Here is a 23,608-nt window from a genome sequence, read left to right as displayed (position 1 = left end):
ATTCATTTGCAAATTTCTTTAGTACCCATGTTTTTTTCACAGCCAAAATTTCATTCCATACACTAACTCGTCAATAGGGTATGTGAGCCTTAACTTGGCATGCTCCTTATCTTGGCATGCCAAAATGCATTTTGGTAATTTATATGTCAAACATATGCCTAAAAATATAAAATAAATCAAACATAAAAGAAAATCGCATTTGTCTACATTCTGCATAGCATTTGTCCGCAATTGAATATAAATAACTGCGTAATAATTTTTTTTCACATGACGAACTGGAAGTAAAATAACGATTTTCGGAAAAAATCTGAAATGAACCTACCTTGCTAGTGCATCTGCCACTTTCGGATCGATTTTAAAAACACACTTCCCTATGAAAAAATCACTGAAAAATACCGTTGGTTACAGCAAAACGTGGCAAAAAATATATAATTTTAGCCTACTCCAAACAACGTAAATATTTGATCTAAAATTGAAGAAAATATAAACATTTTTTTCGCCTAATCTTGGCATGAAATTCCACTAATTGAAGTTTGTATGTATGTGTGAGAATGAAATCAGAAAGCAGACGGTAGCCGGCAGCCGGCAGCCGAATCGTCGGCCGTTAGTGCACAGTGGTCTGGAAATTTAAAACCGGTCGAAAGTAAAAAGAATGATTGAAATAACTTAAAAATACCATTAATGTATTTCGGACTATAATCAATTTATTTATCTCTCAAGCGTATTTGGCATCTTAGTTGGAATTATAATACTAAAAGTTTAGCTGCCTTTTTTTTGGTAAATTTCTAGAACTTTTCCTCTCAACTTCTGAGCACGAAATCAACAGGATTCGGATCCGAAACGATATCTTGGATCTCAACGTTGAAGTAACTTTATCCATACCAAAAAAAAAATTATAATTGGAAATAAGGTTCAACGTATTTTTATTTCATTTTATTTGTGCTGGAGATGAACATTTGCTGTATATGTGTCGCTTTGAAAGGAATGGTTACAAAGTTCAAATTATGACATTCTAAATATTATGTTTATTGAAAAAAGTAATGGCATTACAATGTTGAAAAATTATGTTATTTAGAGCTAAATTTTATTGTTTTCAATTTCATGTGAAATCAAAAATTATATTTTGACCAAGTTTGTTTTATATTATGGATCACTGTGCATCAGCAGAGGTGACGCATTTGTTTTCCGTAGGAAAGGAATATGCGAAGGAAGCGCTACCGAGTTTGGATGATGATTTTGCATGAGTGCGAGTGAGATGCAGCTTGAATTTCACCCAGCTTGTAAATTTGTTGTTCGCTTCCAACGAACGAGTGAGATGCAATCTATTTCTATCAGGCTGGCTGGAGTGAGCGATAGTTTGTCTTGTTTTGCTATCCGGGTGTACGCAAACGATTGCTAGAAAATTCCTAAGGGCGACATTTTAAATATGTATGTATGATTCAAAGAATCGTTCGCTTACTTGAGTTTTAGCTTTAGCTTGCTTCTTGCCTCGGTCATAATGGTTTTTAAAATGTCTTTCCTCCTTTTATGGGAGTGGAATAAAAAAAATATGAACATTCACTATCGTATGTTAACTTCAATGGAAACAGATCTATCATGATTATATTTTAAAAAAATTGAACAAACGGTTTGTTTGCACGGTTAATAAACATATTTATGTTAACCAATGCAATATTTTGGAACCTATTTGTTCTAGATTGTCATTCTGATAATAGAAATTTTAAACACACCAAAAACTGAAACGAACAAGTGAAACTTTTTTACGTTAGTTTATAATTCTGCACGGAAATATCAATTCTAAAAATTGGTTGACACTTCGTACTTTCGACTTTTTGAAAACAACACAGAACATTGTTGTGCTTCCTTCCAGGATATTATCAACGAATTCGTGGGAGCTGTTGTTGTATTAGTGAGGCAAATTTCTTCTAGAGGCGGCCAATTTAAGGAACTCATAAAGGGCCACAATTCGGAACGGGGGCCACAATAAGGAGCATTTCAATCAATAGTTTGATCAGGTTTATCTCAAATTATCCACCGCTTTAAAGCAAGGACATATTTTTACTACATTTCAGGCTAGTAAGCAATCATATTTGTCGAAGGACTTTTGAAGGTACATATAACAGGGAGACTACAATCATGGGAAATATAGTCAACCATGCCTTAGGGGCCAAGTTCGGGTACATTTACCCTAATCCTCCACCCGTCAGCAAAACTAACTCAAAAAAAAAACTTCAGGTTACGAGCCGAAGATTTTAAAATTGGTTGTTCAAACTAACTTTACTCAGGATTCCAACCGAGAAAGTCAAATTTCACAACTACCTTTACATCACCTCACATCGGAACACAAGCGAAAAAAGACAAGTCAGGCCACCTATCTTTCTATCTGTTCAACCATCAAAAGAGTCTCTCGCTCTTACATTTTCCATAAATCTCAGAGATCTCTCGCTCTGATGCATAGTTCTCTCGCTATGCTTTAAGAGACTCTCGCTCTTACCTTTGAACTTAATCTATTTCATCACGTGGCCCGACATGAATTCTTTCGCTTTCCGATTAAAATTTATATTTTGCACTGTCTATTCACAAGCTTACCATGTTGATCCTGGAGCTACTGCGCCATTTGTCGTATCCCGTCGTTGTGATTTTCTCAAATCGAATCGGCTATACCTCTAACCTCGACTGTTTCCGGCAAAAGTCGCTAATAGAATGACAAACATTTCGTATCTCGTCAAGTTCCTCACACGTTAATATTCTCTGTCCCTTTTCTCCTTAAGACTTTTCTTACATTTCTACTCTACTTCACAGTTGATTTCAACTAATATTTCGCCTTCTACACTGAATCAAATTCATTTCAGTTTTCTTCATACATAATCCTTATATCTCTCATTCACTACAAGATGTTACGCTATTTTGTTCGGTATAGTTTTGCCTAATGTACGATAGTACGAATATGGTATTGAACTAAAATCAAGTAAAAATACCAAAAGAAATGGTTTAGAGTTTATTAACTGAAAAGAATGAATGAATTGAATGAATTTGGAATGAATCGGTTAACTAGGTAACTTTTTACAGCGTTAACACTGTGATGCAATTTGATGTGGGACACATTTATATAAAGTTAACTAAATATAAGAAATCTTGAAATGAAAAGTTTAGTCATTATAATCATAAAGGTCTAGTAAACTTAATTGTATTTATGTTCTCCGGTTCTTCCTCAATTCCAAACTACTGCAATAAATTTATATCATAAATACAAAAAAAAATGTTTTCTTTTCTTACTCTTCATCGACTTTCTATAAACGGCATCCTTAGTTTATATCAAGTTAATACTTAGCATTTTTTTAACAAAAGTGTTGGGTTTTATTTAGATGTTCCGAAATCTCAAACACGTGTTTCTCGATTCCAGTCAACTGCATGTTTCACCCTTATGAAAGCCTTTTCTAATGATAATGAGGCTCAACAGCTTTACACGCTAGTGGTGATATCGCTTGGTAAAATAGTTTCTTCCATCGATCCATTATGGATACCAATCTCAAAACTTTTAGCCATCACTTCTAAACGATTATGACATCAAACTAAATGATGTGATTTTTATTACAAACATTAATTCTCGCGTGAGCTTTCATTACGTCGTATAAACATCTTATGAATTCGCAGAAAACTGCTGCAAAAGTCATCAAAACAACTTTTGAATGTGTATTTTACATTAGAATATGTTGTCCAGGGTACAAATATTCTTAATGGAAAGAAGATGCGACTAGTTTATGCCAATTTTAGTATTTTTTCGGAATAAAACTCTTTGTTTAAATTTTCGCCCTAGACTTGTTTTTCTAACATATGAATTTAGTTTGTGATTCGAAGTTCAAATCTTTAAGTTTCTATATGCGTATGATTCTAAAATTTCATGTATGTAAGTATCAATGAAATTCGATAAAATTGCTATGTTATTGATTATCTGTTTACTAATTTCACTTTAACATATAGCAAAAGTGGTGCAACAAATGAAAAAAAAACCTACAAAAAAGTGTTATAAAGCTAAATTTAAACTTCCGGAGCAAACCGCTAGAAGATTGTAACCGGAATTGGATTCACCTTCTGCCACTTTTCCGGGATCCGGGCGTCGTACATGGCATTGAGCGATTGCCTCAGGTAGCTGCTCATCACGATCGTCCCGTCGATGGCCAGCTTCAGGTCGCACAGATTCGTATGGACCGTATTGATGACCCGCTGAATCCGGTCGATTTCCTGTCTGCAATTTGGGATACAAACCGTGTGAGGAAAGAACGTCGGTAGAAGAACGAAAAAAAACAACGGGAAGAAAAATGGAAAGCTGCGATTATTTGATTTGTTATCGCAGGATTGTGTTTATTTCTGCTCGCTGCGGATATTTATTGGCTATATACAGTATCGGGGATTGATATAACTTTCTCTGTACGAATTCCATGAGCATGTTGGGGGGGGAAAAGATAAATTTAGCAGCTTCATTTAATCATGCACTCTGATGTATGATACAGATAGCTAGTGACCACGCTTAGTAGGAATTGATTGGAAGAAATGTACAACTGGATCGGATATAATTCGGTCAAGAAACTCTAAATGTTGATAACATTGAAAATGTTTACGATAGCAAAGTTTTAAAAATAAATATTTTCCGCTGTTGATAAAATCCAAACAGATGCCGCATGTTGAGAGATTTTCAAAAAAATATACTACCTTGAAGTGGAATAACGTGGTAACAGTTATATTGCTGGTGCTTGAATCATGAAAGTGCTTTCACATTCTTGCCGTAAGACTGCCCATAAGAAACTAATTCGAGAAACTCTTTTGACAAAAAAAATACTAATAGTTTGTGAATTTGTCACCTAGCCTTAGATACCACCAAATTTCAGCTCATTTAGTCAATTCTAAGGAATTGTTCAAACAGACTCTAGCTGGAATGGGATTTTAGTATCATTTGTTTGAAAAATTGCGTGATTTTTATTTTGGCTCTGATCTTCTTATGTGGGAATTCAGAAACTAAAATTCATCGTAGAAATTTTGTTGTCTAAGCTTGTATATGGTATTTAAATAACTTGTCTCTTATTTCTGAGACTGAGTTTATGAGAACCAGAACGATTATAGTCGTTTTACCATCTTTGTGGCATTCGCGACTTTATCAACGTTGCAGTTGGCGGATCGTTATTGAAAAACTTATCCGGTACAACTGTGTTCGATATTTACTCTTGGGCTCGAACTCGCGGACATCGACTCAGGAGACAACAGACTTGCCAACTGAGCTATATCACAAGCCCTTAATAATTTATTCATACAAACATGAATTTAAAACAAAAAGTGATTTAACTAGAAAAAAAGCCGAAATCCCATATAAACTTAAGCCTCGTTGAAATACGCAGAAGAGTTGACCAATGGAATCTCATTGTGGTAATAAATAAACGTATTGATATTGGGCTAGGATCGATATATTTGGACTACCCTAATGTACGTATGATCATTAAAAATAATAAATATTTAAATATGATTTATTTTCTAATGTAAGACTCACACAAATTATTGCTGAAACCTACAAACAAACATGATTTTACAGCTAAATTAAATATTTTGGTTGTTCTGAACAAATCTGGTGTCCCAGCCAAAAAGCAAAAATCGGTTCAAAACGGTCGTTGGAAATGTTACACAAATTTCGTGGGCTAGCTTGTACGTCTGTTCTCTGTGTTAAAAACTACTACCTTAAAGTCATATTCCTTAGCCCCTGTAGTTATGCAATTTAACTAAAAATTATCAAAAAAAATTCTTATCGATAGAGTTTGTTGAACAAAAGATTATTATAATCATCAAACTAAGCTTCTGTGAATTTTTACAGAAAAAAAAGTAGCTTTAGAGATTTATTTTTTTCAAAAAGATATGACGAAAAATGAAACAGAGATCAAGTACTTCATCTTTCCCCTACAGTTTCGCCTGAACTACTCTAAAAAAACAATCATGTTTGCTTCAGAATCAAGGCTTCTCAAACATTTTTTAATCTGATTAACCCAAAGCTTGCCAGATTGCCCGAATTTGCCCGGATTATCCCGGATATTTGCAAAATCATGCAAATGATTATTTTATTTGCAAAATCATACAAGAAACTGTAATTCAACAAAATAATCCGGATCGATTTCTGGAAGCTTAAAATAGGACATTTAGAATAAAATGCACGGATATTGTCAGGGATTGCGGTCATTTAAGAGAACGTAATTTTACTCAAAGAAAGTCATGTTCAACGATATGACTGCACATATTTTGACATACTCGGTACAACTAAACAGATAACGATAAAATATTCCATTCTGTATTTATGAATACAAAGAGAATGCCTTATTTTATCTATAAGGCAAACTTAAATTGATTAAAAATATTATTTATAAAATGTAAATAATGCACTCAATTAGTCTGAAAATAAAATGGTATCAACTTTGTGATTTCATAAAAGTTTCATCATTGAAACAATTGAAAAATTAAGAAACATTAGCAAAACTCCTGTTCTTAATTTCCTGCATAGATGCTTAAAAACATATCGGAATGTAGAATATAAAAAAAAGTTAACTTTAAAGAACTAAAATTCATTATTTGATCCAACACTCAATATCAAAAGTCAGAAACAGGTTTTGATTCATAATCTTCAAATACAAGAAGCTTGGAAAATAATAAGAATTTCAAACAAATATCAGTGGTAAGAAAAAAAAGTATAAATTAAGTTTTGATAACCTATACATTGATTTTCACTCAAATGTAACAAATCATGAAAAATGATCACGTTTTGCGAAGAACTAAAGTCTGCTTCATTTAATATTGGAACACAAACAATTGCGTGTAGTTCAGTCATTTATTAACGAATTCATAATTTGTTTTTCATACAAATGTAGCATTTTCTTTACTCTTTCATAAAAAAAAATTAAAAAAATTATTCATTGCTGTTTCGAAGAAATTCTCGTTCTTTTCCCGTAATACGGCACATTAGGCGGCGCACACCCTTTTCGTCCACCGTTTTGGCGATTTGATTCCACCAGTTCTTCATTTGAGTCATGTTCCTAACAAGTTTTCCCTTTGCCTTAAGCCTCCGCTTCGTGATTGCCCAGTATTTCTCTATCGGCCGGAACTGGGGGCAGTTTGGGGGGTTGAGGTCCTTCGGTATTACGCTGACCCCGTTCGTTGCGTACCATTCCATAACCGTTTTGCTGTAATGGCAGCTTGCGAGGTCCGGCCAAAACATTACTGGACGGTCGTGGGCACGAATAAACGGCAGAATCCGTTTCTGTAGGCACTCTTTTTTGTAGACTTCTGATGTCATTGTCTTGTCAGTGAGAAAGACTTTGGTTTTCTGTCCACAACTGCATATCCCCTGCCAAATCATGTACTTGCGGGCGAATTTATCCGCAAACACGAACTTAAATTTTGCAGGTACATCCCCCCGAGCCGTCGCCAAATAAAATTTTTGACCTGGGATTTGCCCAAAGTCCGCCTTCACGAAGGTCTCATCGTCCATCAGAATACATCCGTCGAACTTGGTCAGCACTTGGTCGTACAGCTTTCGAGCTCGGAATGACCTTATTCCTTCCCGGAGACGAATTCGTCGCACCGTACTGTGAGCGGCCTGGAACTTATTGGCCAAATCGCGGTCTGAAAGATTTCGATTCCTCTTGACGGCCTTGATGACTTTCCCACGCAGTTTCCGGTCGACAGTTCCACTCCGACGCTTCGAATGCGGCTTCCGAGCCGTCATCAATGTTTCCTTGTACTGCTTGATAACACGCCATACGGTATTTCTGGGCATTTTAAGCTGTTTAGCTAGCTTCGATGCTGACAACAATGGATTTTCAAGAAAACTGTGCACAATTTGATCTCTCCGTTCGGCTTCCATGGCGGTTGTTTACAAAATGCTATCGTTTGGTGTTATGACATAAATACATGGTGAAAGGTAATGAATTTCCCGACACGTGGGTGAAAAAAGTTTCCAAATCCGTCCTCTAGGAGCGCCACAATGAGCAAAAGAATTTGTTCCAATATTAAATGAAGCAGACTTTAATAGAATAGAATAAAATAAAATTTTGCAATTTTGAATTTAATTTCCTATTCTATAATCATCAAACCAGGATTTTAAATAATTTTTCATTGCGAAAAATTGTAAAAGAGGAAAAAGATTCGTTTTACTCTATGAATTCAAAAGTTCAGAGAGAAAATCATAAAAGAAATAAAGAAAAAAAAAACTATAATTGAAAACTTTTACAGACTCTGAAAGCTTACATTTTTATTTTAAAAAGTGATGTAATTGAAAAAATAAAAACTCTACGTAAATTGAAAGTTTTCAATGCCTTTTTGTAGATAACCCTATGATTTAAACTTGCTCTGAATCAGAGTTCGTTGAATAATTTTAAATGTTCTAAGTTTTTTTCCAAATTCAAAGAAGATAATCAAATGGATTTCAGGCTACAGATAACGAGAAACAATCTGTAAAATGGAAATTTTCTCAAAAAAAAAATATTTGGAGCATAAAAAACCGCGCAATTTCATATTATGAGAAGTGTTGTTTGAAAACAATGCAATTAGAGATTTGATATGGTGTACGAAAAAGAATACTTCTCAAACGATTTTGGAGAAAAAAGAGAAAGACAATTGATTCAAACTGCTGAAAATGGCAACACATTTCAGCAAAAAAAATTTTTTAGTCGCGTATGCCATAAAAATGGTTAAACGACTATAATCGAAACAAAAAAAATCTTCGCACTATTCTTAAGATTAATCGAAAATGGACATAACAGAGTTCTCTGTAAACGGAGAAAATAATGTAAAACGAAAAAAAAAACGGAAAATATTCGTTTTCTGCTGTCAGGCACTACAGTTAACATTCCTTTGAATATAAGTAAAGGCAATTAATACAGGGAAAAGGAATAAACAAATATCTATATCTGCGAAGCGAAAAACAACGCACTGATCTACGTTCAATATTGTCAAAAGCAGCAGCAATGGACGTATTTCTCGATTAATGATCCACTGTCCCTATTCACCCAACTTGGGGTGTTAACAGAAATAGCTGTTTAAATTGATATTAATAAATCCGAACTTCTTTTTTTCCTTTTACTGAGTTTTGTTAAGGTTCACTTAACATAACTTGAAAGAAATATCCCAATTTATTCCATTTTGCGGTTTCAATCCAGTTCCATGAACATAAAAAATGATGATTTGCCGTCTTCTTACATGAACTTTTTTTTTGTGAAACTTCAAAGGCTCAACAAAGCTTCCCGGGTCAGTTAGTATTTAATAAAATTAGTCGTAGGAGACCAAAGTTATTGATAAAAAACTGGTTTTTTTCATATTTTCCGAAAAAATGTTTCAAAATCCCATACAAATTTCAGGCTCGTTGAGCGACTTCTTCCCGTGGTCTGATTTTCCAAATTAGGCATGGAATCTTGTACTAGACCTTGGATAAATTTTTAGCCTGCAGCGCATAACCTTTCATTTTAAATTTTCCCATACAAATTTAGGGCACTCTTTGGAACACCCTATAAAATAGTCAGTGGAGCTGTTTTTCGTCAAAAGGCTACCGAAACAAGAAATTATTTGACCAAAAATATTGGGCAACATATGCGCTAACAAACAGTGGTATTCTCTTTTATTAAACACTGGTGTTTTTGAAGACTTTTATCGGTTTTGTGGACTTGATTATTGCATTACAGAAATTTGAATCTTCACAGTTCCCATTTAATATCCGATGAGAGAAGACGTGTATTATCAGTTCGCCCTACATGACCCAAATCTATGAAATTATACTTTCCTTTTGTGAAAATTTTCGGAGAATCGATTGGACATAATTTCAAACGCCGCACAAGCTTACGAACGGAGATATAGTGCCTTTTTAACTCCTAATTCCCCTATATTTTGTAAACATTCCAGAAAAACACTGATTTGAACCAGAGAATTTTGAACAAAAACAGACCTATAGTGTGTAATTTTTTCTGAGGAATCGAATGAAGGCTGTGTTGGCCACCGCACGCTTCAGAAAATGGAGTTATGGCTGTTTTTACCCTCAATTCCCCTACATTTTTCAATGATTTCAGAAAAAAGCATGTTCGGACTTGAATATTTTGAACCAAATGGGTTTTATCCTATGTAATTTTTTCCGAGAAATCAAACGAAGGCTGGTTGAGCCACCGCACGGATTGGAAACAGAAGTTATGGCTGTTTTACCCTCAATTTCCCTACATTTTTCAAATAGCTCAGAAAAGCATGTTCGGACTTAAAAATTTTGAACCAAATGGAACGTATCATGTATGATTTTTTTCGAGGAATGCAACGAAGCCTATTTGACACACCGCACGCATCGGAAACAGGAGTTATGGCTGTTTTACCCTCAATTTCCTTTCATTTTTTTAAAAGTTCAGAAAAACCATGTTCGGACTCGATAAACCATCGAGACTTATCTTATGCAAGTTTTTCCGAGGAATCCAATGAAGACTGTTTGAACAACCGTACGCTTTGAAATATGGAGTCATGGCTGTTTTTACCCTCAATTCCCCTACATTTTTTATGATTTCAGAAAAAAATGTAGGGGAATTTAAGGTAAAAACAGCCATAACTCCATTTTCCAAAGCATCTGGTGGCTCAAACAGCCTTCATTGGATTCCTCGGAAAAAAAAAATGCATAAGATAAGTCTCGTTTGGTTCAAAATTTTCAAGTCCGCTCCTGGTTTTTCTGAACTTTTTGAAAAATGAAAGGAAATTGAGGGTAAAACAGCCATAATTCCTATTTCCGATGCGTGCGGTGTGTCAAATAGGCTTCGTTGCATTCCTCGTAAAAAATCACACACGATACGTTCCATTTGGTTCAAAATTTTCTAGTCCGAACATGCTTTTCTGAGCTATTTGAAAAATGTAGGGAAATTGAGGGTAAAACAGCCATAACTTCTGTTTCCAATCCGTGCGGTGGCTCAACCAGCCTTCATTGGATTCCTCGGAAAAAATCACACAAGATACGTCCCAATAGATTCACAATTTTAAGTCCGAACATGCGTTTTCTTAACAATTTGAAAATGTAGGGGAATTGAAGCTAAAACAGTCATAACTCCTTTTTATAAAGCGTGCGGCGGCTCAAACAGCCATCATTCGATTCCTCGGAAAAAACTCCACAAAATACAACCCATTTGGTTCAAAATTATCAAGTCTCAACATGCTTTTTCTGAGGTCTGTGAAAAATGTTGGCCAATTGAGGGTAAAACAGCCATAACTCCTGTTCCCAATCCGTGCGGTGGCTCAAACAGCCTTCATTGGATTCCTCGGAAAAAAATCATATAGGATACAACCCATTTGGTTCAAAATTTTCAAGTCCGAACATGCTTTTTTTCTGAAATCATTGAAAAATGTAGGGGAATTGAGGGTAAAAACAGCCATAACTCCATTTTCCGAAACGTGCGGTGGCTCAAACAACCATTATTGAATTCCTCGGAAAAAATCACACAAGATACGTCCCTAATGATTCAAAATTTTCAAGTCCGAACATGCTTTTTCTTAACAATTTGAAAAATTGAGGGGAATTGAGGGTAAAACAGCCATAACTTCCTTTTCCGAAGCGTGCGGGGGCTCAAACAGCCTGCATTCGATTTACCGGAAAAAAACTCCACAAGATACAACCCATTTGGTTCAAAATTCTCAAGTCCGAACAAGCTTTTTTACGAAATAATTGAAAAATGCAGGGGAATTAAGGGTAAAAACAGCCATAACTCCATTTTCTGAAGCGTGCGGTGGCCAACACAGCCTTTATTCGATTCCTCAGAAAAAATTACACACTACAGGTCTGTTTTCGTTCAAAATTCGCTGGTTCAAATCAGTGTTTTTCTGGAATGTTTACAAAATATAGGGGAATTAGGGGTTAGCTCAAAGAGTGCAGTGTATACATGATGTTTCGGTCCGATGAGAAGATTAATGCAGCCTACTCGAAGATAACATTAGAAAGCGGTTTTCACTTACGCCAGCAGTTTTTGGACCACACACTTACTGCACACTTATGTAACTTTTCGAGAATTCTTTCTATACGCTCAGTGTTGCTTTTTTTGGAAGAAAGATTCATAACGGGCAGCTTGTACACTCTCCATGGAGGTCGATGGTTTGAGTATTCAACAACGTCAACGTCAAATAACGTCTAAAATTATCAAAGCAACCGTTGTTTGAATTCGCTCTTCGCTATATTTTTTAACATGCTTATTGTTATGAGCGGAAAGAATCCCAATTGAGCATTGCAAAAGATGATTTTCATCTCGAACAGATAAAAGTAAGAACCAGAGTTCAGGTTGATTTCAAATCCAATCTAAATGTTTAACGAATTGCAATCGGCAACACTTTCTTTTGTTTGGTTCTGATACTCGAAAGATGTTTGACAGATGTCTGGTCAACATGAAATGTGATTAGTAGACCGCTGCAAAAAATGACTTTTTGCTCCCATATGTTTTTTCGATGCCTTCTGGGTCATTAAGCATCACTGTTAAATTTGAGATGATTTGGTTGATTCCTGAGTTAGCGCAAAGCGTTTCAATTTTGTATGGAAATTTGTATGGAAGAAAAAATTTTTGCACATTGAATCATCCAGAAAGTTCAAATAAGCTTAAAATGAAGTCGGTCTTTGGTTTTTGGTTTTGACTATTCTTAAGATTTGTTTTTTACTAACATGACAAGCAGCTAAGAATTTCATGAAAAAAGTTATAACCATTTCAAAATAAAAAATCTGAATCCATTGAAAAGTGTTCAAAAATGGCAGACTTTGCATGCTAGAGCTGTTAATAATTGCATCAAAAGTTTTTGCGAAGGCTATATAAATCAATAAATTCTCTGGCAATGCAAAGCAGTTTTTTGAGATTTTTTATTTCCATCCTGCTGTTACACAGCTTTCAAATAAGCAGTGAAAAACGATAAAATAAAAAAAAAATTTTGTAAACAAAAATTTTATATAACTTTGAATATCTTTCTGGGATAAAATTTAGCTTTGTACTTTGTTCACATAAAATGTACTGCCAGAATCAAGAAGCATTTTTAGTCCAAAGTTATATTTTTTGGAACTTTCAGAACATCTCTGGCGATTTTTAATGAAAAATTTTGTTTTTCCATACAAAATTAAAACTCGTTGCGCAAATTCAGGACTGGATGGATCGCTTCCAAAATTTTTATTGCTATTCCTGGCAGCAAAAATAACCAAAAAAAGTTATGGGAGGTGTAAAAATTTAAGAATTTGAAATTTCCTTACAAAGCTTGCAGCGGTCTAGTGATCAGGGATGTCTCCGCCGCTCATATTGACGAAAACTCCGGTTTTGGAATTCAGCGACAATAGAAGAATGATAGTTTGTGGCAAAGCCTTCTTTATTATCTAGAAGTGACGTAATCTTTGCTAACCGTGGCGGTTGCCAGCAACCATAGTACTTTGAAATATACAAGGTAGGCTATTCCGCTCTCTTTCAACGTATTGGTAAAAGGCCCCAAAAATAGTTATGGAAAAAACTGGCAAATGTATGGAATTTTTCAGAAAATCATTTTTTTCTTAAAATTGACAATCATTAAAATTATGAGAAAAATATGCAATGATGCATTTTAATGCAACGAACAATATTTGGGTTTTCAAAATAGCTGAAAGTAATATACAACGGGCTTTTGGTCGATTTTAAACTAAAATTTGGTGATTATTTTGCCTTGTGTGGTCTTTTTCTTGTGCAGTTTGAACAAAAAAGTCAAACAAATTGATTATTTATCACAGAAATATGAAGTATTTTACATCTTTATCAAATTTTGAACATAGACAGAAGAAAATATTTAATTTTTTGCTCTTTAAAAAGAGGGACGGTGATGAAAATTTCCTTTGAATGCTCGTTATTTATGGTTCAGATCCAAAAATCCAAAGCAAAAAATAGTTTCCGATGAGCCTGAAGAATCAATCTTTAATCTGAGGCCCTTTTCAAAGGAATCGAATAGCTATTGACGGAGAAATTAATAATTTTGATTGCCATTCTATATAAAACTGTCAAATTTTCATAACTATTTTTGTTGGTATGCAAGCATGCTGTGTACATACAAGGAGCTTTCAAGTGAGGTTAAGCGCAATGGCCTACCTGTTATTTTCCATGTACTATGGCCAGCAACAAGGTAAAGTATATTGGAATTTTTGGGATTTCACAGATCATTTCGAAGTGTAGGAAGATGTACCGCATGATAAGGAGAAGATACGGTGCCAAAACGGGATTCCTGATTTGGAACGGAGTCAGGGGCATAAACATGGAGGGGACGAAAAAACTTCCGGCCATGATCTATGTGCTCCACTTTCAAGAAAGTTTGTATTACGAAGGACTCCTGCACCCAAAATTCAGCCTCTGTGCCAATGGCGTGTAGTCAATTACATAGCATCATTGGAACAAGAAGATAACGCGACCGGTGCTGATTCGATTTGCTCCCACTGGCATTAATCTCCCAAGTTAACCGAATTGCGTATGTCTGAAAGAAACAAAATAAAAACGTTTGCACGTCCCTCCCTATCGCATCACAAGACGAAGAAGGATGGAAATAAATACCGGCCAACACCAGGCAGCCAGCGAACCGAGCACTGTGCGTGTGAATGTAGCAAAAGCAACAACAAAAATATCCTTCTACACGCTCATTTTTTTCTAACCATTTTTTACTTTTTTTCATTCATTTTATGATATTTCTTGAAGAACTTCGAAAATTGTTGTTTTTTAACCAAGATCAATTGCTTAATTTCAACCATTTCTTGAGTTCCAAACGAAATCGCAGAAAATGGTTAAATTCAATGGAGAAAAAGTTATGCGGCTATTGTTTTCCATAGTATCGAAAACATCTGCCAGCACATCAAATATTCGGTTTTGATAATTTTACTGCTTCTAAATCTGCCCGCTTATGCCGACAAATTCACAGTCGATGAACTGGAAGAAGATCCGAGTGGCCATCAGATCCGGCGGAACAAATTTGAATACTGGTAAGGAGAAAAATAAAGTCCAATAACATAACCTTGAAAATCCGTTTTTAAACCTGTAGGCGGAACAGTCCGATAAAATTACAAACTCGTCCAGCAGTGAAAAAGTGCTGTTCCGCAATCGAAATGACACAGGATGTGGAACAGACCACGGACCAAATAATAGAACGGTCCTATATAGTTCTATTCCGAATTATGTGCTTAGAAATTGGGTTCCAGAAAAGGTAAGGAGGCAATTCTTCAGTTATTCTTTTTTCTGGACTTATATTAAATAAAATACCTTTCTATATTCCAGATAACACCCGTTTAGATTCAGAAACGTCAGCTACGAATGAATGGATCTTCTCCGTGAACAGCCAGGAGCCCCGGAAAATGTTCAGTGAAGGTGGATTCGAATTGAGCTTTGATTTTTTTCTTACCGACAACCGGATCGGCTGGATGGTCACACTCAAGAAGTCATTTTGAACTGCCGGAACAAAAACATCCGGTATCTTAACATTTTCGTCGACACATGTCATTTCATATTTCATAGTGAGCCGGTTACAAAGCAAACTATTTTAACCGGGAGATTTGAATTATTGCCCTATAATTTGTTGTTAGGAATCAATTATGTACTAAGAATATTTTATCAAACTAATAAATTCGATGATATTTGATTGAATCAAATTTTGCAATACGATTTGAAATTTATTGAAAAACTTCTGTTTTATTCCTTAAAAACTGAACCTCGTTCCCTTCTTTTCGAAAACGGTTAATTTTCAACCATGATGAGCTTCTAGAAAACGTTTGAAAAATAACCATAATGCTGGTTCTCTTTGAAATCTCATTTTATGAGTTTTCACTGAAAAGTCATAAAATGACTTGATCCACAAAACTGCCATTATGGTTATTTTTCAAACATTAATGGCCGCTGGGCCACATTGCGTGCAGTTCTCATTCAATGGGTTTCCCGTTTCCTTCACTCCCGTTTCCTTTCCCGTTTCCATCAAAAGACAAAGGAATGCATTGAAAGGAGGCCGAACGCCGGGAAGCCGCCGTTGTGCGTTTTTTTTTTGTGATTGATCGATGACAGAAAGCCTATGACAAATATCCCTCGTCCTGCATGAAGTTCGAATAGTACACTGGTTAAGTTGTCGGACTGGTAAGACGATTTGAATGGCGATTTGAGTTCGAATCTCCCCACGGCGCTGTGGTTATTATTTTTATTTTCTTGTTTCTGGGATGGATTATCCAATAGGAACGAAATCCCATAAAATGTTTTTCTTGTTTCGCTTGAATGTAGTGGTCATGCATAATTTTGGTTGGAAGCCGAGTCCTTATGCCAGTTACGGTTTTTCAAACATACCGTCTTCGGCACAGTGCACATTTCAGAGCATTATCGGCACAGAGATTTGCTAAAAAGGCATTGGATTTCTGTTACCTCTTCTATGGGTGTGAATAAGTGCTTTGCGTGCGGGAATAAGGATCGCTTCAAGGCAAAATGTCCTAAACGCTTTTCGGTTAACGATCGTTTGAGGCAGTTCAACAGAGAAGAAACCAGAGAAGAGGAGGGTGAAGATAGACCATCACAACCTTACAGCCAAGTTCTCAGTTCAAATTCCACAGCAAACCTTACACTGAATATAATGACCTTAAAACCGAAAACCGGTTTGATGAAACTGACGAGCAACAACGATACAACTGATAACACAAAAAGCGCTTTTTTCCTCCGCTCCAGCAGATTTTTGTGTCCCACAGGCCCATTTGGGTCCTTTCTCCGCCCCATACGATTCTTCAGAAGTGAGAGGGACATTATATCCTATGGATAATTTTGTTTACATACAACAAGTCGAGAGTTGAGCAACGTAAAAGCGAACTGAACTCAGCCGAAAAAGAATCGAGCCAAGCTATGAGAGTAAAGCAAATTCTTGCGACACCACATCCTCCATAGTAGAGTTTAGATTAGTTAAGGAGCTTTTGGGAATAGAATTCCCGGGAAACCCATTTTTCAATTTTTTTTTCTTTGAGAACGAATTAAGATTTTAACAGGTAAATCCCAGTGTAATTGTTGCCATAACATCATCTTATTCAGAACAGTAGTCATACAATACCTCGCTAAGCACACAGCAGTGTTGTCAATTGAATTTATTGTTTGTCAATGCCAAATGGCATCCCACCATTCAACATCTAATAACTTATTTTCTTTAATAAGATAAGGAACTTAGCTTAAGAGAATTTATAAATTTGCACAAAAACCATAGGCAGGCTTTTTTTTTCAAAAAGAAAAAAAATTATGTTGATTTCTCAGTACAAAATAATAAATTTTCGTTACTTAAAAAATCTCCAAAAATCATGGTTTACTTTTGAACCAAAACGAAATTTTTTGGACCCCAGAGCTTAAGAAATTCAAAAATGAACCCATATCGATTCAGTATAGTTACATATAAATAACCAAGTCAATTCACATGAATACTGTGCGGATTCATAATGGTGAACAAATGTGTACATATATCAGTAATGACACAGGTAATAGAAATATGCCGATATTATAACTCTTTTTTTATTTAATAAACCGAAAAAAATAAAGAAAACACCACAAAGATTAGTTTTTTATGGGCAGTCTGTGACTGTGTATGTACAAGAGATCGTGCCTTGATTTTCAGATGACAAAAACTAGCAACATCACATCCACATAGAGTCGGAAAGGATTTTGCTACAAACCTCCGTTCCTCCGATAGAGCTCACGAGAAACAAAAACCAAAAAAGGGGGGGAAACAACAACATTTAACCCAACCTTGGATCCCCGCTACTCACCTGAGGAAAATATTCATCGGTAGCAGAGCGCCCATCCGGTTCAGCGATTCCTTGACCTCGAAGGCCACGTACTGTTGCGGTAGTTTTCGAAGCATGTCGTTCGCCAGTTGACAGACAACGGCCTCTCGACTTTCGCCTCCTCCACCTCCTCCTTCCTTCGGTTGGACACTCAGGATGGTGTCCAGGATACCTTTTGCGGTGTTGATCTGGTAGGTGATGTCCGCGTTCGGATGAAGGCCAAACACTTCCGGCGTGTCCGTCATCGGCAGCTGGTTGATGTAATCGATGTAGGTTTGAATGTTTCGGGAATTTGGGACCCGGTAACCTTTGTAGAACTCGAAACTTGGGGTCAGAAGGTGTTCTGAGAACCAAACCTGGGTAAAGGTGGTCAAGAGACGCTTGTCAAAGTCGTCCGTTACTCGACCACCGTACATAACCTCTCCCAGCATGTAGCAAAGGGTTTGCCAGGAGACACCCTTCTTGGGGTCCATTTCGTCCAGGTGGTTTTGGATAAACTGGACACTGGCAGAGAAATCTGCCGCGTTGAATTCGTACGGAATGTTCCAGCCTAGGGGTCCAAACTTGCGCCGCTCTTGAACGACGCAGTGCAAAAACGCTACGGTGTAGAGAAGTGGGGGCCACTGTGGCGCCGAAGTGTAGTCCAGATAGTCCTGGGTGTAGGTGAGATAGCTACGCTTCAAGCTGGCACGGATTCCTTGAGGCGGCTCATTCGTGAACTTGATCGCCATCTGAAGTAATCCGATAGGAAATTGCTGGTGTGTTTCGGTGGTCACCCAAAGACGGAACGAGTCCGCCACGTGCTCTGTTTCAATAAGTATATCTATGATTTCGTTACAGAACGTTAATGATAAATGTACATTCTGCAACAGCAGCCAACCACCTGCGCCCATGCAATCGCTCATCATTTTTCTTGCATGATATTCTTGACCTTGTCCCATGGAGACCGTTTTCAAGGGAATCCCTTTCGATTTGGCCAGCGCCGCAATCTGGACGGTCGGATCGGAACCAATCGAGAGGATACAAACGAGTGGGGTTCGCGGTTCCGATTCCATCCAGGTCAGCTCCAGGTCCAGGATGTGCATCTCACTGTACTCTTTGCCGAGTGAGATTTCGATGTAGCGTTTGGCCTGCGAAATGGTACGATCGGGGCTCCAAGATCTGATCAACAGCAGCTTCCGGAAGACGTCCAACTCGTGCTCGTACTCACACGGGATAACTTCCATCTCCGGGCGTTCAGTTTCGTACCACACGCGCCAATCTCTTTCGTTGTACTCAATCTTCTTCAACAGCCCCTGGAACACCTTCAACTTACTAATTTCTACCAAGTTCAACCAGGTGATGTCCAAAATCCAACGGAAAGGTTTCGGCGCCACTCCATTCAAATCCAGCGATGCGCCCCCTTTAACAAATGCCATAAACTCGTCGTGGCTGATCGTACCTTTCTGATAATCTATTTTGATCGCCAACATCAGCGTAAACAACATCTTGTGTCTCTCGTACAAACTACGGCTTGTAAACGCCCACACTTCATAGGTTAGATATTTAAGGATTATGTTTATACGTTCTTCCGTAACGTTACTTTTAGTGGATTTAGTTATAGAGTTATCGAATATAATCAAAAATTGTTTCAAAGAATTTTGGTACATAGCATTAACATTGGACATTTCAACAATCAAGAAATACAATATAGATCCTCGGGCAGCAACAGCTCGGAACTCCTCCCGAGCGATCATGATCTTCTTTTCGGTTACTTCCGCAATCTTCAGCTTCTGGTTAACGTCTTCTGCGGTCGTCTTTGTCTCCTGCAGCACCTCGATCAGCGCCTCATCATCCACCAGGGATCCTTCGGTGGAAGTCAGACGCAACAACAAATTAGCCTCCAGCTCCTTCATACTTCTTTGATTCCGCATGACGCTCTCAAACAACTGCACTCGCTCCGACTCCAAATCAGCCTTCTCCATCAGTATCACTCGACCAAGCAGTTGATCCTCCAGACCACGCATCGTCACGGTAAAATCAATGATCGAGGTCTTCGAACTTATCTCCGGGCTAAAGGCGGGATTGGGCAACTTCGTAGTGATATACAGCATAAAACCGGGCATCACGTCGCACTCCTTGTCACCAACTAGAACCTTCTCGATCGAACCGGATTTGATGAAATTTTTCTCCAACACATTATCGATTACCGGATCCAGTTCGATTCCTACATCTTCAATGAGCAGCGGCCGTCCCAACGACAAGCTATCCTCGAGATGAGTCCTAAAGTATTTGTGATTCAACGAAGTTATCTGCAGCTCATTTTGATCTTCCTTGCACTTTATCCAAATCTTTCCTTGGCTTTGGGGATCCATCAGCAATGGATAGCTAGTTGACTTTGTCACAATCAGCGCATTTTGGATGGATAGCTCGTCGTTCGGGAGTCCCTGCAGGTTCCACTCTGAAATCGTTGCCGAATCTGTCAACATCCCAATAATACTGAGTCCTGACGTATACGGTATGGCTCGGGTTTTCAAGATGTTCATCCACGTCTTGAACAAGGATCCTCGAAATTCTTGGTTGTAGGGGCCGCAATACGATAGGAATCCAGTGGCCAGCAGGACGTCGCCCACCAGTTTGCCAAGTTGGATCTTGAACTCCTTGCTCTGCTGCGTCCAGCGAGCTTTCTCGCCACCCAATCCATTGATCAAGGCCGTGGCTGCGTTCATCTTTCTCAAGCAACTGTTAGCGGCATCCGTCAATCGCTGTTTCTCCGACACTGCGGCATCGTACTGATCCTTGACCTTCTGGAGAGCCGCCTCGCGCTCTGCCAGTTGATTCTCAGCCGCTGCCAGGTCATCCATGGCAATTTTCAGCCGAGCTTCCTGCAACATCAAATTGGCCTTCAACGGCAGCACTTCTTTGTTCACCCCATGGAAGAACGCCATGGCTTTGGTCCAGGATAGCAATCCCGCGACGTCGCCACACACTCTTCTGGCTGTGTCCATGTTGTAGTCTTCCATACGGAAGTAGGGCTGCAGGTGTTCGATCATCTCCTCGTTGATCGTATCCTTCGGATAGTTTTGTAGCTGCAGCAAGAATGTCGTACTAGCCATCATCTTCAACGATTCCTGCCAGGAGGGTTTCGGAGAAGGCGCGCTGGTGTCAGCAATTACCGGATGCAGCTTCCGCTGAAACATGATAAGCACGCAGTCCATAATTCGCATGATGAGATGTGGCGGTCGGCCTAGCTTCCGCACGGTCGCAATGTGGGCGGGCTTGATGGTGTTGAGGGCAGCTTCTGCTTCCTCCAGTGCTGGTTTCGCTGCTTCCAGTTTCTCCTCGGCAAGTCCCTTTTCGGCGGCAATGTTTTCTACCAGAGCTTCGGCTTTCTCCTTCACAATTTGCACCTGATTTTTGAAGACTTCTGCTTGCATCGCACGTTCCGTTACTTCGACCAGCACTCGTTCCGCTTTTGCCGAGGCTTCGACAAGGTCTTTCTCCATAACAGCAAGATCCAACTTCAGAATTTCAACCGATTCGGACGCTTCGGCTAGCTTTTCCAGACCAGTGTCCATCTTCTCCGCTCCGTCGCACAACTCCTTGTACTTTTGGGTATAGATGTTCTTATACCCGGCAATGAAGTTCAAGTAGGACTTAGGCGTTACATGTGTAGCACGTCGAAAGCGTTGATAGTACTCGGTGGAGGTGATCGACACGACATCTTGTATGGTTCCTAGTGCATTCACCAGTTCTTCCTTCACTTCTGGTGTACATTCTATCGAGAAGTCAGCCAGGAAATGTCGGGCTACAGCAACCAACGCATCTTTCGGCCACGGCTGGAACCAGTCCACAGTGCAGCCGGATACCAAGGCCGGGAACCGCATAATTCTGCGCCGGAAGGTTTCGCCAACGGGTGAGAAGCAAAATACCACATGAAGATGGTGACAAACCCTTTGTAGAAAGTATTCCATTACTGTCTCTTGTGTCACGTTCTTCTTCTGGTTCTCCCGCTTCATCGTTGGGGTAAGTTCGGAGACGATCTCCGTCTGTTCGTCGCGGTTGAAGAGGTTCGAGATGACCCCCGAGGACAGGATATTGTTCAGATACTCGAGGAAACTTTCCTCTTTTACGTCCATGTCGGTAAAAAGAAAAGTCGTTCCTTTGCCCTGCACACCGCAAGATCGGTACAAGAGCTTCAAGTCTTCAAGGAAGTTTGCTACGTTGTAGGAGCGCGTTAAACTGATCTGGAACGTCTTGTAGCCGGCGATAAAGGATGCAAGCTTCGTCAGGGATTGTTTGCCGGAACCGCCCACACCGACCAGCATCACGTTGCCTCGTGGATGGCGAATAATTCGGGATATCTTCACCAGATGAAGCATCGCGTCCGGGAAAAATACCAGATCCATTCCGGTTCCGCGTATCATTTCATTGAACTGGAGCAAAAACATTTTCAATCTATCACGCAGGATGCTAAAGTCCGTTACCGGTTCGTAGACTTTCGGCAACTCCATGTCGGTTTCCTCGCCTTCCTCCCCCGTCGGTTCGGGAGCATCCCGCATAAAATCTACAAACACCGGACTCGATCCTGCCATCTCCCGATACTCCGGCCCTAGATCGGATTCCAGTACTTTGAGCATTTCCTCCAGGAACCATTCCGTGTCCGACATTGACACAAATCGATCTGCAAACACTCGGGTGCATTCGTTCTTCCACAGCAGTATCAGGACCGCTTCCGAGGTTATCACTGTCGACAGTGTACCAATCATGCCTTGCCAGATACGCGAGAGATCCCGCAAGCTGAAAATGTAGTGGAATTTTGCAGGCGTCGGCAGTAATTGTTCTCTCGTGCGTTGCCAGAGCGTGCGTGTCAAAGGAACGAGTCTCTTGACAAGTTTGCGCACCTCCAGCGAAAAGCCACGCTTCACATTGTAGTGTCCTTCGCCGAGTGTTCTGAAGATCGTATCTATCGACGTATTGTCAGGAATATTGCAGTTAAATACGCTAAATTGTCTTTTCAAACGAACTGGTATATCACTACGACCGCCTCCGGGCAAACCCATGGCTCCCGCAAACTGCACGTCCACAATGTTGGTAAATTCGCCCGGTTTCTCCAAGTTATAGAATCCTCTCATGTCCATCGTTTGACGCACAATTTCATTGGTGATCTGATCACCCCACTCGTTGATCTGGGGCATATTTATATCGTCGATGAATACCAACAACTTACGGCCTCCATTTGGCCCAAACATATTACCCATCCGTTTCTCCACGTAACTCTCGATCGTTTTCTGAAAGTGGTACGGACTAGTAGCCGACGAAAAGTTGAACGATCTTCCCATATGGGTTTCGCAGTTGAGCTTCTTCATGAAGCTCTTCATCATCACCGTCTTGGCTGTGCCCTGCTCTCCGATCAGCAGCACGGCCTTCTCCTGCTTCACGATCACATTGATCAGATAATCGATCCGAACGTTGTCTACGATCGGAATCAATATACTCAAATAGTCCGGAGTCGAGTACTCCGGATAGACGTAGGGCGTTACTAGAGACTTCCACAACTGCCAACCGCCCGTCGGTGACACAAAGTAATCGAACATCGTCGCACCTGGCTTCTCTTCGGCGTTCGGAAAATCCAGGTTGCGATAGTTCTTTCTGATATGTGTATCCAGCAGGAGACGGTCCGCCGAGTTGAGGTACGCCCCAATACCCCACGCCAACGCGAAGACGTACAGACGATTCAAGTGCTCCGGAGAACATGCCTCGTCCTTCACCTTCGGTGTGTCATCATCGCCGATGTCATCTACAAACAAAAACAAAAACGATTAA

At 38.9% G+C, this 23,608-nt stretch overlaps 1 protein-coding gene across 1 annotated transcript in view; it reads right to left on the bottom strand.

Moving 5' to 3' along the window:
* Positions 1–4,059: 4,059 nt before the first annotated feature.
* Positions 4,060–23,608, bottom strand: part of LOC129753645 (dynein axonemal heavy chain 5-like) — a 23,773-nt gene continuing 4,224 nt past the window's right edge. Inside the window, exons 2-3 of the mRNA XM_055749480.1 lie at positions 17,786–23,582; positions 4,060–4,246 (exon numbers count right to left, since the gene is read on the bottom strand). Coding sequence (XP_055605455.1) covers positions 4,060–4,246; positions 17,786–23,582 — 5,984 coding nt within the window. The remainder of the gene's footprint in view (positions 4,247–17,785; positions 23,583–23,608) is intronic.

This window comes from Uranotaenia lowii, chromosome 3 (genome assembly GCF_029784155.1).
Source record: "Uranotaenia lowii strain MFRU-FL chromosome 3, ASM2978415v1, whole genome shotgun sequence".
In the NCBI taxonomy this organism is placed as follows: Eukaryota; Metazoa; Arthropoda; class Insecta; order Diptera; family Culicidae; genus Uranotaenia; species Uranotaenia lowii.
Note: the sequence above shows the minus strand (reverse complement) of the source record. Positions and strands in the feature narration are given on the sequence as shown.